General features: G+C 36.4%; 1 protein-coding gene across 2 annotated transcripts; it reads right to left on the minus strand.

Annotated features, from left to right (window-relative positions):
* Positions 1 to 467: 467 nt before the first annotated feature.
* Positions 468 to 14,228, minus strand: LOC112557204 (mitochondrial 2-oxoglutarate/malate carrier protein-like). 2 transcript variants are annotated; one of them, XM_025226917.1, is made up of 11 exons: positions 13,983 to 14,228; positions 13,208 to 13,421; positions 11,718 to 11,779; positions 10,756 to 10,846; positions 10,341 to 10,424; positions 9,796 to 9,915; positions 8,753 to 8,843; positions 5,587 to 5,677; positions 4,157 to 4,256; positions 3,733 to 3,784; positions 468 to 3,161 (listed from the first exon to the last, which is right to left on the minus strand). In XM_025226917.1, the coding sequence occupies exons 2-11, from the start codon at positions 13,300 to 13,302 to the stop codon at positions 2,985 to 2,987; spliced, it is 963 nt and encodes a 320-aa protein (XP_025082702.1). In that variant the 5' UTR covers positions 13,303 to 13,421; positions 13,983 to 14,228; the 3' UTR covers positions 468 to 2,984. The 2 variants fall into 2 exon arrangements, with proteins under 2 accessions (XP_025082702.1, XP_025082701.1); XM_025226916.1 differs by having other exon boundaries at positions 13,208 to 13,442.
* Between the last annotated feature and the right edge of the window lie 1,085 nt (positions 14,229 to 15,313).

A 15,313-nucleotide genomic window follows, 5' to 3' on the forward strand; every position in this document is an offset into this window, starting at 1 on the left:
CACTTTAACTATGGCATATGGTCTCTGCTAGGCTTTAACAGGCTTTAACAGTTGTATTTTATTTTTACATTTTAAATAAAAATAAGAAGCAAAAAGTGCACTTTGAACAAATGCTGTCCAAACCTGCTTGCAATCTTTTTGCTTTCATTTCTAAAACATCTTTATGCGACAATTTGATAAATGAAAAGTCAGCCACCATGTTCCTATCACACACTCTACAAATACTTCACCTAAGCATATAAACAAATGGGAATATGCACACACAACGCATGTACACATACAGAGCAAAAAGAAAAAAAACAGGAGGAGACGAAGAATAATGTATATAAGAGAGTGATGGAGCCTATCCTGAGCATCAGGGGAAAGTCACAAGGAAAGACAAAGCAATGGTAAACACCCTCACTTCTGCTTTACTTCACTTAATCAGTCCAATATGGACAACACACATAAAGATGAATATACTACAGTAGTTGTCTGTCTCATTTATTTCACTTTTCTTGACATCTTGTCTCATGATAATTATAGACGTGACGTCAAAAGTGTAACTTATATCAAATGAAAACAGGTATAGTAAGGTCACATCTGCAGAAAGTAATGCTTATCATTTGCAAGTTTATTTCATAAAAGTTACAAAAGTTATATAGCACACTGTCTATTAAATATAAACAAACGTAGAACTTAAAAACAAAAGGATTATTGAACACCAAAGAATATAATTTGGGGAAAAAAAACAGGTCATTCAATATTATGTAATTCCTGATCACAGTATTAGATTTCTGAAATATAGTAATGAAAAGATTAAGGGTAGTAAAATAAAATTAAAAAAAACAATGAACCTGAATCATTAAGACGACTAGTATGATATTGTATACTGTATTGGTTGACTAAGTATCTGATCAACAAACTGCAGCTAAGAAGCTGCTTATTCTAATTATATATTTCCATTTTAGAATTAGCCAAATGCTCCATCTTCTTTTTATAAATGTAAGCATCTACACATAGGTGTACTCATGTAACACATAGCCGTATGTATGTAGTTATATTTTCTTGTAAGTCTTTTTGTGAATATACTTTCATTTAGCTGTTACTAACAGTGATCGTGATATCCAGCAGAGCTGGCAGCAATTGTAACAGTAAAGATAATATTGATAAGGCCCTTCACAGTTTATACTTTAATCATTAGATAATGACATATTTCTATCATTCATAGAATTTTAAATTTAAAAGTGCCTTTTAGTGACAGAAAACTCTTGGCAATGCTAACCATGCTAGACACATCTGACCTTTCAGCATATTACCAAAGTTCATTGATCCATAAAACTAATCGATTTCATACCAAAACTGGCCACTCTGTATTTCATTATCCTGGTAATAATAAGGCTCGCATATTTAAATTGGAGAAAAATCAGCATGATAAACCATACATTTAGGGGGCAATAAATTCCATTTACTTAGAGCAAAATTGCAGCATCTTTTTTACTACTTCTTGCTTCTGACATAGTGCAAGCACTGCAAACAGCCTCAAGCAATGATCCTAACATACATGTTTCTTCAAGGGATAAAATAAAATGTCCCTTGCATCACTGCATTAATGCCTTCTTTGATTAATAAGGAGTCACCAACAGAAGATAACTGAGGAATAAAAATGCCTCCTACATTTTTATTTAACTGGTCTGAAACCAAAATATATAAAATATAAATTAAAAAAACCCTAACTGCTCTGATATGTTGTAGAAAATTAAGAGACCACACAACCATCTACACACACATCCTTCTACCATGCTTATGTGTTGTGCATGAGATCGAGCTACTGTCAGAAGCTGAACTCTCTGCACTGGTAGAACACAGAGAATGGCAAATGAACCTATTATACACATTTAGTTTACCAGCTGCCATGCCTATGCATGCATACCCTCACATGGAGTGGTCTAGAAACCATTTTCCTCAAAAAGGATGCTGAGGTCCCCCACACACACACCCACAGCCCAATGCTTGAGATGTGTAAAAAGTAGAAAAGCACAAAAAAAGGTAGAGGAGCCAAAAGAGAGAGAGACAAAAGACAAATCTTTATTTACAGAATAAAGTTATGCTTTTGAACCTCTATCCTCGATTTAAACAGAGGAAAAGGAAACACTGCTTTACTAAAAAAAAACAAAAAACAAAGGCATTAATCAAAGAAGATGCAAGGGTCTTTTTTTTTTGGCATCCTGACTTGCTTGAATGTGATTAATATGATTATAAAGTTTCTCTTATTCTGAATATTACATAATTTCTTGTGATTGTGATAATGGGGTGTCATTTTTAAATTAGTTCTGTTTCTTGTGAAGTGTTACTACGTCGTTTAACACTGAAAGCAGCCTGTGTTGTGATGTTACAACCCTGTATGTGTGTGTTTGTCTGCACTCATGCACCCCCTCCTTTTCTGTCATAATGAGTGAGTGTGAGCATCATTCACTGTCAGCATGGAGTTTGCCCCCTCAAAGCTGGGCATCTTCCTATGCCATCAACATGTATATGTGTATGTTGTAAGTCAACAGTTGTAGTCTGCACTTGTAAACATGCATACACTATGCTGCAGTTATATATACCCCTTATTATCTACACAATATGCTATGCACAATTTAATGTTGAAACTATCTATCCAAAACATAAAAAAAGAGATCAGAAATCAGAGTAAACAGGGTTCTAAACGTTTTCTAAACTAAAAATTTTCTGCCTTGCAACATACATGATGCCTATATTCTTAATGCTCTACCACACAAATTGTGATAATCCATGGGCACTCTCCCTTATTATATCTGCAAGCATGAAGTATTTTTAACAGTCAAATGCAGTTCTGCAGCAACCTTCCTTTCCATGAAATTGGCATCATTTCTGCAACTTAGAATCATTATCATATGATAATGATTTATGCTACACCGTAATAATAACAGGTTTTAAAAAAATAAATGTATGCACGCAAAGAGACTGCCAGCAGCCTATGGTTAGAGGCCTCCTGATGCAGATTCATTATGGAGGACATACTTGCTGTAGGCTTTGTTCATCTGTTCCAGGAAGATGAAGGTTAGCACAGTGTGAGGTCCCAGCCGAGCATAATAGGGGGTGAACCCCTTCCACAGGGAAAAGAAGCCTTCTTTCCTTACAACCGTGCTAAGCACATCCTACAGAAAGGAAAATATTGCAGTAGTAACATGTTGTATACAATATGCAGCAGCAAAACCTAGTTGGTTTCAAAACTTATGACTTCAACACAACAGTCTCTTCGGAAAGTTAAAGATGAAATTTGCAAAAAGACATGGTGGTAAAACTATAGTCACAGTCACAAGAATATTTCCTGTAATATCACCAGGCTAATTAAGACAGATCAGATGAATGTGCTTTCAATTTCCAACATTAAAAACAAAAATCAAACAATTATTTGTCAACAGTGGTCACTTTAAGAGAAGGCACATCAGTTTAACTTCAAATACAATCAAATTCTGTGATGCTGTGTATGTGACTGCATGCTAATATCTCAGTAACGAAATTCACTTAGATTATAAATAATATTTAGCACTGAGTTCTACCTAATCATTAGAAAACTATTTTGTCCTCCACAAGTTCTTTAATAGCAGTAACAGCTTTATGCCTTTGATCTGACAATGGCTAATCTGTATATCAAGAATGTTCCTTCATCTTTCTTTCCTGAACCCTTGAAAGAAAAGTCAAATGTAGTAAGCTAAAACACCTTACCAGAGCTCCTTTGTATTCAGGTTTTCCATCAATCATCTTCATGTTTTGGATCCTGTGACAAGGACAGACAAATGTGTCAAATAAATTAGTAGGGGACTAGGACTTTGTAATCATGACCTATAGCACGGCAGACCCAAGCGCTTTATGTATTTACAGAAAAATTACATCCATAGCTCTAAAATAAAAGATGCATTTTCAACTTTATAAAAATAACATTTGCTCAGAATTTTCCACAACTTGCTGCTACATATTCACTAAAGTGATTTAAAGTCCATTCAATACAGTGTGATTTTAATAGTTCATTCATAGCCTTCTTTAACCTTGATTTTTTTTTTTTTATCTCCTTGCAAAGGTAAGATAATGTCTTAGCACAGCTCTAAAAATTAAGCCATAGCAAGGAAATATATATATATATGGATCTCACCTGGTTTTGGCAATGTCAACAGGCATGGATGCTGCTGTTGTTATTAAGCCACTTATCATGCTCGCCACGAAATGTAGGAACAAGCCATCTACAAAGTACCCTGATCAACAGACCAAGAGAGAACACTTTCATAAATAAGCAACAAGAATGCATCAGTCACAAAGTTTTCCTTAAGTGACCAGTCTGTAACACAATCTGTTAAGAAATGCATTTAAGCTGCCTTTTTGGTTTCAGCTTCGATTCTCACTTTTAAAAAAAAGGGACACTGCCATGGCAATCACAAGTGGCAACAATAAAAGTTTATGCAAACTATTCCCTTCCTTGCAATGGAGGGGGCAAATTGGTGTTTTATGCTGAGCCAGCAACTAAGACTATATCATGGCAAGGCAGCCAGCCCTGTGAACAGATGCCACATGCAGAGAAAGAACAGTGTTCCTGAGACGAGAGCTGAACCCAGTCCAGCCAGCCCTCTCTGTATTGGTGACAGGTGTTAACTGTTGCCCCACCGGGCCGCCCTTCCTTACAATGAAAGTCTCAGGTGCAGCAAAAAGTGAAAAAGAACAATTTGATGCAATATGACTACCAAAAAAAAACATCCATTTAAGTGCTGAAAAAAAAGGTCAAAGTGAATTAACCAATACTCCAAGGTGTCTAACCACTTTCAATAATAAGTTTCCTTCTGTCCTTGTCATCACTGTGTGCATTAAGTCATCCACACTCAAACAATGCTTATTTTTTTCCCAATGAAGAACAACTGTTCTTGAACTCTGCAGTAGATAACAAATCCTTCTATTCACTCGAGATAATAGATCCTTCTATTCACCATAGCAGTCATCTGTGATTAGATACTTTTCACTGGATGGCTACACAGAGCAGAGACTAATTATACACTGCAATTATAGACACAAGACAAAGGTTTTAAAAGACACTACAATCACAAATTAATTTTTGTCAACAAAAATTATAATTCATTAAATAATGTTAAACAGTTAACTTGAAAACTGTGTAATGCATTATTCCTATATATTTCTGTTCTTATTTTATGGGAACAAAAGTTAGTGAAGAATAAGAAGCCACAATGACAGGAGTAGTAAGTAAACAGCGAGGACCTAATGCTGCACTCAAGTGGTCATTACACTTTTACCCTATTGTATCTGCTCATCAGAGCTACACATATCTTTGTCCCACAAACTCAACACCACTACTTCTATAAAAATGAAACCCTGGAATTTGACAAGCATAATATATTACAACAAATCTTTAACTAAATTTAGCCTGTCATTAAGTCATTATTTTCAGGACTTCAGTGTGTTATATTTTCAACATTTTACTGTAGTATCATATGTGTTGCCAAAAGTTTACTATGGCATCATCTCGTATGCCAAAAAAAAAAAAACCAGAGCTGGTAGAAAAAACTGTTTCAAACTTGCCTGTGCTTAACAGCAGCTGCTTAGCCTGAGAGTAGGAGGCAAGCTGAGCAGCATTAACAACCATTGCTCTTCCAACTGTGGGTATACAGCCCTGAAAGAAATAATGCTTTTAACCACACTTCTAAGATTAAAAGAGGTAAAGGGAAAGGGACAAGTAGTGTTTTTATGCAAAGTCAGCAACTAAACCTTATCAAAGCCCAGATGTCAGCCCTGTAAATGGTTGAGATATCCATGGGTGGGAGCCAGAAATTTTCCTGGGACTGAAGATTTTTCAAGAGCCATGTAGTACTAGAGCATATGCATATAACGTTATATGACACATGGTTGCATACGCGTTTCACGTTTTCCACATACATAACACACATAAGTCATACAATGTCTTAGTAGTTACAATGAACAAATGTCCAACTTTATTAACCCTAATGGGCAATTATAACTTGGGAAGTGTGTGTTCTGTTACAAAAGTTTAAAAAAACTGCTAGTTGCATATTAGGCGAGTGGTGCATTATAAGAACGTGCATTCTTATATTTAAAACATTCTTAAGGTACACCTATATCACACACCCATGCAACACATACAACTGACAATTAATCTATAATCTATGGTTGTGCATGTTGAGCAGAGGTTGTAAACCATTTCAAGTCCCTATTGCTTTTGCATATAGGCATAGTATGTTTGCCTGCCTGAACTCAGTATAACAAATTCTCCTTGCTAGGAACATGTTCTGGTATGGACAAATGCTGTCAACTTTTCTGACAATTTGCTGATCATAAAAAGGAATCCAAATTTCTGTGCTTAACACCAATTATCCTTAGAAAAATATGGACAGTATGGTTCAAACTGTTCATATCATGGACAGAAAACTGTAAAACCAGCATATGAAGGAAAAAAGTGAAAGACTTTCAATGAAATGACTGATAAAAACAGCTCAATGTTGCTGTGATGACTGAAAACTATTCAGCTATTGAAGTTACATGCTGATCCATGTTTACATCCCATTTTAGCTGCAATCAAAAAACAGAGCCTACAGTACTGAAGGAGTTAACTGTTTCAACAGGTACACAATAAAACAAAATTTATTTTCCTAAAGTCTATGCCTATCTCTTCTGTCTTATCTACATTTAATTTTGATAAGGCAAATAAAAACAAGTACAGAATCCAATACCACAAAACCTAACACTTCTTATTTTTTAAAAATCTAGTGATTGATGTTTGCATTGGTCTCCTCCACATTCTGGGAGCAGACTTTTCAGGGTATTTGTCAAAATGTCAATTTGTCCAGTTACTATGTTGGCAGGCTGTGTGGTTTCTGTGGTCTCTTAGCTGTCTGTGTTGATGGCTCAGTTGCTGGATGAGGTAACTGCTGCTTCTTAGTCGGCTCGAAGCTGATGCAGTCTCCAACTTCCTTTTTTGGACAGCATTCTGGCAAAACAGTGTCCTGTTTTTTTTTTTTTTAGCCAGATGAGCCTCGGATCTCTTTCCAAATGCACTGTATATGATGCATGTGCCAGAAAAACAAAAAAATCACATTTTGTATCATTTGTCACTGGGGACCATCTGTATGGCTCTCAGTCCTCTGGCCCTTAAATCATACTTAATAAAACCCAATGGCTTCAACATTTTAGTGTAGTTGGGGGGGGGGGCGGGGCGGGGCGGGGGTTCTGTCTTTTTCAACAATGTCATCATAATATTAAGGTTCCCGCTGCCCGGCATTTATTCGCTTCCAGTAATCGTTTCTTTGAGTACGGATCAGTGACTAACTTATTCGGGACGATACGACATCGCCAGTGAAAAGACAGATAAAGGTGGACACTGAAAGACTTTTAATTGTGAAGTGCAACTTTGACAGACGAAAATTCACGAAATCCTCGTGAAAAAAATGTATGACACTATCTTGCAATGACTGAAACTTTTACAAGGAGATTCACGGTCTATTGAAGTACGGTTTTGGGCAACAGCCCCGCAAAATGACGAAGGTGCCGGACATTATTGGCCGATAACTTTTACAGCGCCTCTCACTGCACGTCCGCAAAGTTGGCTGAGCGGGAGATAAGGTAGGAAATTTTAATTTAAATTTAAATACCGTTTTCTATTTAAAATGGAATACTGTAGTGGCGTGACAGATCACCGTTGAAAGCATCACTACTCGGCAAAAGTCAGAGGAAAGTCCCCCCCCCCCCCTATTTTATCGGCGTTTTGTTGTCGGTGACGTCACCATCATCGGCACCGTCCGCTTTCGCTCCCGAAACGTCTGACCACCTAACCCGAGGTCATCTTTCTGACTTATTGCTAGCTGTGTTATACATGTTGTGACAAAAACATTGACGTTCAGAAAACACTTCTAAGTTCTAATTAAGCAAATTATGAACCATGTCTTCACGTTAAGCCCGAATAATAGTAACAAGCAGTTTATTAAGTTATCGTCACCATATATTTCGCTGTTAGAAAAAGCCGGTACTATCAAGACGGTGGAAAGGTTACAAACAATTAAAACACTTAATTCGTGCGTTATTTGGCGAAATTAATCAACCTATCTAACTGTATATAAATCAGTACTTCCGGCATCATACAATGGGGATGTTGATACACGTACTCCATACGCGCGGATGGTCGGCCCCAGGCCCCGCGTGTTCAACGCCGCTCTACCTATTACCACTAGCGTATGGTCAATCGTTCACGATACGAGAAATTTTCGCTTTTTTATTCATAGTCCCTGTCTTCGTTATCAGTAAAATTTTGAATTTTACTTTCCGTCCCAGTTCCGTCCTGAGATTTCTTCTCAGGACGGAAATCCGTCCCCCGGACGGAGAACTCCCATCCCTGGATATCCAAAGACTAGTGCAGCTAAGACATGATCTAAACCCTGTACTGCCAAGCCTCATCAATGTTATTAGTGAAAAGAGATTATTTGTTGTGCTTCAACTCCAACAGAAGATATGAAGAAGTGTGAAATCTAAATATGGCCATTGAAGGTGTCATATATTTCTTTCTTCACTTTAGACATGAAAGCCTTTTTTTCACCACTTATCACATCAGACTAACAATTTTATTTTCCTAGCAAATCTCATATCAAGAATATATCAGCCATGGTGATTTTAACCCATGTTCTTTGCAGGTGAAATATTCTAGATGCGTGTGAAACAGTAACAGAGGAACAATGCTTACTCTCCATAAAGTCAGTACACCTTCTTCTCGAACAATCCTCACTAAGGCATCCACTACATTCTTGTAACCTCTTCGCTGATCAAGGGGTAACCTGAAACACAATTATCATTATCACCATTATCACAACCCACAAACAACCCAATCAACAGTATCGCTGCTATCTCAACACCACCATTTTTATCCCAAAATTTCTCATATTTACTTATCGCCATCCTAGTTATTCATCAGTTTCTTGAATTACGTTCCTGATTAAATTTTGAAAGGTTTAGGTGTGCTATGCCATGGCTGTTGGTGGTATAATGTTTACTTAAAAAAATTCAGTGGTGGCCCAACTGGTCTTGGATCTTGTCTGTGAGTGCTGCACACTGACCATTTTGGCTGTAGTAGCTTTAGATTTTAGTGGCTGAAAATTTGAGCAGATCTTGTATTCTGTGAATGGATTCACATGTGTGAATAATAGCTGGCAATTGTTTCCAGATTGTTCTATCAATAGTATTCAAGCAATGTGGGTGGACTGAGCAGACAGCATGATGCAGAGGCCATCAGTAAGGTTCAAGAGCTAGATCATGAAAGTTTGTCATCTGTCACATTAGCATACATGACTGTGAATTGCCAGTCTGGTCACTACCAGAATCACTGTGCATTCGTTAGTTGTCACAATTAGCTTGTACCACTGTGCAGCTGCTAATGGTTGCTATTAGCACGTATCACTCTTTTGATCAGTGTGGTTACTGATATTCTTTGACACATACCCTGTTGTTTGATTCATAAAGAACTGTGGCATTATTATTCTAGAGCTTTAGGCAATCAGCTTGTAGAACCAAGAAACATTGTCAGGTATCATATGCTCTTGTAACAAAATTATGTGAAATATTCTCATGCTTTCAATGCCTCACCCACAATAGCACCAACTCTTAAATGAACACCACCGCTGCTTGTTTATTTTTTTTGTTGCTAGTTTTCTCAAATTCAAACAAATCATACACATGCAATGATGACAGGCTTACCTGCAATGCAATGACATGCTTAAGCTCATTGCTTACCTGCCATCTGCTGTCATTCTGATGAGAGCAACTTCTGCAGGTGTGCCTACAAAGGCCCCAATACCTCCTGCAGTCACTCCTATAAAAGCTTTCATGATAAAGCTAGGAGGCTTGCCATCTCTGGTGAGAAACATTCTAGCAATAGTTATCCACTCGTTCATTTTATAACAAAATAATTTATACATTTTAAATACCCTTCAATTTACAGGAACATGGGTTTTCCCCCCCTTATTTTTTTTTTTTTTTGATACAAAGAGTTTTTTTCTTTAAAAACAACTAATCCCTTTATTTACTTATGTGTAGCATTCTTTTGTTTATTTATATTATGGGAGGATCTATTCTTTTTTGTTAACATTCTCAATATACTACTGCTGCAAAATACTTATAAATATGATATTAACATCTGCTATCTCTAAAAATACAAATGATTTAAAAAAATCTTTCTTTTAAGACTTCAGATCAGGTTCTATATAATATATATTATATATAACTTTTGTTTGTTGCCATATACACTTAAAATGCTAAAGTGTAGGACAGACACTTACTTTGAGAATATGTCAAACAGTGTGGTGTAAATTCCTAATCGTGTGGTGGTGTATGTAGCTTGCCTCAGAAGTCCGGCACTTAATCTGCACAAAATTCACAGTGTCACTTGATGCTGAAGATTTACTGCCATAATAAACATAATCCATCAAGAAATGATAAACAAGAGCAGTTTAAATACATGCATAGAAATGCATCAAATATTTAGCAAACAAAAATATATAACACTGTTTAGTCTCAGTTGTGAAAAATATCAACTTCAATATAAAAAAAAAAACCTTAAGTATTTTTCAAAAAACACAGATGGTTAAACTGAATATGACCTTGTAAAATGGACTGAAGTAATTTTAATAGTCAATACTTAACAAAGCAAATCTTTGCATCTTATTGTAAAACCTGTTAATCCACCTGACATACCCTGTATAAATGCCTCTGACACCTTCATTTTTCAAAATAGATCGAATGGCATGCAAGCTGGTTTTGTGTTCTCTGGCCTTGCCTCCTTCACCTAAAACACAACAATACAATGCTTCAGTTTGAAATCCTTTATAAATGAACAAAATGAATTTACAGAATCTGTTTAGATGTGTATCATGACTGTCCAAGTAAAAATCACATTAACTGATTGTACATGATGATTTTGGATGAACTCATTGTCAAGATGACCTGCTGACTTAGGTCTGAATAAAACTTATGCCTTTTTTTTCTGCACTATACTTTCAAACAAGGACATTTTAAAAAGATTGAATAATAAAAATTATTTAAAGTTGCAAAAGGGCCTTTTTAGTTTTTTTTCACTGTGGATGAACGATACATATTTTGTAGATAAATCTCCAAACTATTTTGTTTCAAATACTGCAGTTAGGAATTATTTTGAAAAATTAATTTATACATATTGGCTTCTCTTTAATAGTTAATAAGTAGATTTAAAAAAATAGCTTGTAAATTTATTAATATATTTTTAAAATATGACAGCCTAGTTGAATACTAACTGTGATTGATACCAAACATCTGGAAAATTTGAAAAATTTTATGTGATCTAGAATAACTAAGAGTTTAAAAATCTTCCTATGAATTATCTATGTTAAAAAAAATTTATCAAGACTGCACAAATATTGTAAAAGCAAATGGTATGATATTCAGTATAATTGAGACATTTCCTGTTCTCAATGCCACCTATTTAGAGCTACCATAAGCTAAACATCAGTCACTGTAAATATCGACAAAAATTCCTTCTCTCCACAATCTCTGAATAAAATAGCTTATGTTACATTTGCTTTGTAATACATAGGATAAAGTTGTTCTTTTTGCAATATAATTTTCAATTCAATACAATTTTAAGCTTCATGTAACTTGACAAAATGAAGTAAATTACATACCACTGAGCTGCATTCTGTTTTTGACCAGATCCAGAGGCTGGACAAAAACTGTGGCAGCCATCCTAAAAGAACAAAATCATCTTAGTCTGACAAAAAAACAGTTCAAACATAATATTACAAATTAAACAAAAGAAAATCAATTTGTATTTCTAATTACTGTGCTCAAAGTAATCTTTGACATTGATAAGGCCTCTGAATCTGTCATATTAATTTCTCTAAAACATGCAGGTGATGTTGGGTTCTTTCAGGAAAGTGGAATATGAAATTTTATTTTCATCTTTAAGTGTCCCACATGAAGGACTTTTTCACAAAAATTCATCAAGTACCTATTTTTACAGCATTTAACAGTATAACCTTTTAATATTCTTCATTGTCACGGCACCAAAGGACAAACTAGACATATTTCTGTATCTATTTTAATTACAGAAGATAATATACATGATAGGTAAGTTTTCATGATCTCACATTCACTACTGACCAGACCAAGGTAAAAGTAAAGGCCATCCCTTATCATTTTTTGGAGCAAGTTGTGGTATTAGAGACCACACATTTTTCAGGGTCTGCTTTTTGTGAAGGTGATGCCCAATTCCTCTTTTTCTCACTGCTTTACTTTTCCCTATCTCTCTATGGAGTCAGATACCCATTCCCAATAGCTGGACTGACTGGGGGAAGCTTGCTGTCATACGTGAGTATCCAACCAGCATACTTCTGGGTTCACAAGCCAGTGTTCCAGCCACTCAAGTTATTTGTTTCTTTAAGCTATACCAAGACAATCTAAGGAATAATATAAACTTTTATTCATTATTCACCTTGATTTCACTTTTTCTATGAACAAATGCAATACTTGTGTATCACTTGCCTATCATGCCTAATTATTAATGATACAAAAAATGACATATCCCTACCATCTGCTTCAGTACAGACAGTTCATTAATGGCACATGTATAGAGTTCCATGTACATCTTCCATTTAGTTTACTCTGCCCTACTCCCATCTGTTTAATTTGATCATACCTGATACTTCTGTTTAATCACCTAAGACAGTGTCACAACAATTTCTTATTTTTTTCAGTTAATTTATTCCCATAAGTCTTTAATGAAGGCCTTCATTGGTCTCGTAATTAACGTGATTAACTCGTATGACATCTCAGTATCAGGATGAAATTTGAAACTTTTGAACTAAGTTGGGTACATAATGTATCGCAGTAAATCCTGGGTATATCACAAACTATTTCCAGCATACATATCTTTAATATCTAGAGTGCACGTCTTTTCGACTGCGGTGAAAGTTAATGAAACTTAAAAAGAAAAACAGAGTGACTTCGCAAACGACACAGCAGACACCCATCCACCACGTCATGCAATGTGTGAGTGAATGTCTTGTCCTTAACAAGGACAATTTGCGAGCTTGCTGGCACCTCTCTTGGAACAGCCAGAGCTGACACTCGCACAAATCAATTCCGAATTAGTTTTTCATTCTCAAATGCTTACCCTGCTGTTCCTCCAAAGAGGAACTTGATACCTTTGCCGATCTGAGCCGGCTGTTTGCTGTCATTGTTGCTCGGAGTTGCAGCTGTAGCAGACATGTTTCTTGGACGACCTTCACCCACAGAAGTTGCTGCGCGTGATTCCCCTTGGACTCGATCTTCTGCTTCCAAACCTTTCTCCGTGTGCCGCTAGGGAGAGGTTCCGATAGCTGTGATTGCTGTGAATAATACAGTCTCACCTGTAATATATATGTGTTTATGTTATATACTTGAAAAATCTAAGCCGCATACTGCGAAGATACTGGAACATGTGTTTCACGAGTTCTTGTTGAGTAACTGTTTGTGAGCAAGATATTATATATGCATCGACTGATTAAATGGATATATCTGTCCGTAGTGTTTAAAAGTCAGCTGCTTCGGCTCTCAGGTTCCCTTATAAATAAGATCAAGGTCAACACTTAACAGCAAAAAATTAAGCGGTCAACAAAAGATGTGACTTGTATATATGTTTTCAAACACAGGTCACAGCAGTCCGTGTCAATAATCAGCTTAGATGCCATACACTGGATAGGCAACTATCGAACCCTAACGAAACACAACTAATTAGTTTTAAAACGGCCGGGTATTGTTTGCAAATAAAATTTATTTTCAGGAGACAGACAAATCTCATATGCTGCTCACAGATAGCCGTACACTGTATGCATGCCGTTATGTGTGTATGTATAAAACTTTAACAGAGATATAATAAGGTCTTATAACAAGCTATTATTATAACTCACCTCAGAGTGCCTTTTCCACACACTATATATAGCGCAGTACACTATCACAAACATATATATTATATCCGCATCGATCAGAATCGCATATCTATGTGACAATGGCTGTCTAACTTGCAAAGTAAAGAACTTGGACTGCATGGTCGTTCCAATGTAGGACCTGCTCGATCACTTCCAAGAGGGTCCGCGGATGTATTCGGATGCGTCTCGATCGATCTCCATGCAGTTATCACCTCTGACTGCTCGATCGTCATGGGACAAATGAAAAAAAAAATCGCGCGCGCACTCACACACACACATCGTTTGTAATGAGTAGAGGCGGCCTTCGGGGATGGCGACTAGGGCAGACCCCATGCAGATTCTGCTTACATTGACGTACGGTCCCGCACATGACACTCAAGTCCCCGCTAAGGTGCCTCTGTAATGAGCTATAGTATATCCTTCAATGTAGATGAGTCTCGATTATAATGAAAATTCATTTTAGTAAAATATGTAGATTAATTCGATTAATGTCTGCGAACATTTACTATGCATACATCGAGCATATATATGGCTTCAACTTTCTATTCCTGTCTCTTCTTCGCCGTCTTCTCTTACATATTCAGACATGGTAAGTGATGAAAGGAACCGACACACAGGACTGACAGAAATGAAAACTGGGGCTGGAAGGGAAAGAAAATATATAAGCCAAAAGAATTTTTTTTTAAATCCATGGTATGGTCTCAACTGTAGAAAAGAATTGCATTTGACATGCATTACTCAGTCTAGTTTTTTTTTCTCTCTCTCTTTAATGAATTAATTGAACAGCGCATGAAACATCTATATATGATTTATAAAGTTCGAGATTTTGGAATTTAACTTAACTGATATATCTGTGCTGCATCGCGTTTCAGGGGCTGAAAACCCATTATATACGACAAATGTTTTGTAAACACCACGGACATATATAAGGATATGAGTTCGTGGTAAACACACTTATATCTCGTTGGGTAAGAGTAGACTGTAGTTTTAAGCGTTCCGCACTCGAACACAATTGCGGATGTAACACAAAAATGCTTCTTCAAATTATATATGTGCACGTCTAGTTTTAATAAGAGCAAGAGAGGGACCTGCAGAGTGGCGTAGTGTTTTTTGGTTTTGTTTTGGCTATGGGAATCCCTGACTCCGTCATGCGCTATTCTAATGTTCGGGGGTGGGGGCGGGGAATAGAAGGCCTTGTCAGGGCTACAAAAAGAACATTATCAATTTTCTATGAGCTCCCGTCAGCAATTTACATTCAACTGTACAATATATTTCACCACCTCTTTTTACTTTGGCCTAACTTCTGGCTTGAA

The sequence above is a fragment of the Pomacea canaliculata genome, linkage group LG2, assembly GCF_003073045.1.
Source record: "Pomacea canaliculata isolate SZHN2017 linkage group LG2, ASM307304v1, whole genome shotgun sequence".
Lineage (NCBI taxonomy): Eukaryota > Metazoa > Mollusca > Gastropoda > Architaenioglossa > Ampullariidae > Pomacea > Pomacea canaliculata.

Coding starts and splice junctions, on each gene's coding strand:
- LOC112557204 (XM_025226917.1), bottom strand. CDS start 13,302: ATGTCTGCTACAGCTGCAACTCCGAGCAACAATGACAGCAAACAGCCG. Junction 4,257..5,586: donor GCAGCTGCTGTTAAGCACAG/GCAAGTTTGAAA, acceptor TCTGTTGATCAG/GGTACTTTGTAGATGGCTTG. Junction 3,785..4,156: donor GTTGACATTGCCAAAACCAG/GTGAGATCCATA, acceptor TCCTTGTCACAG/GATCCAAAACATGAAGATGA.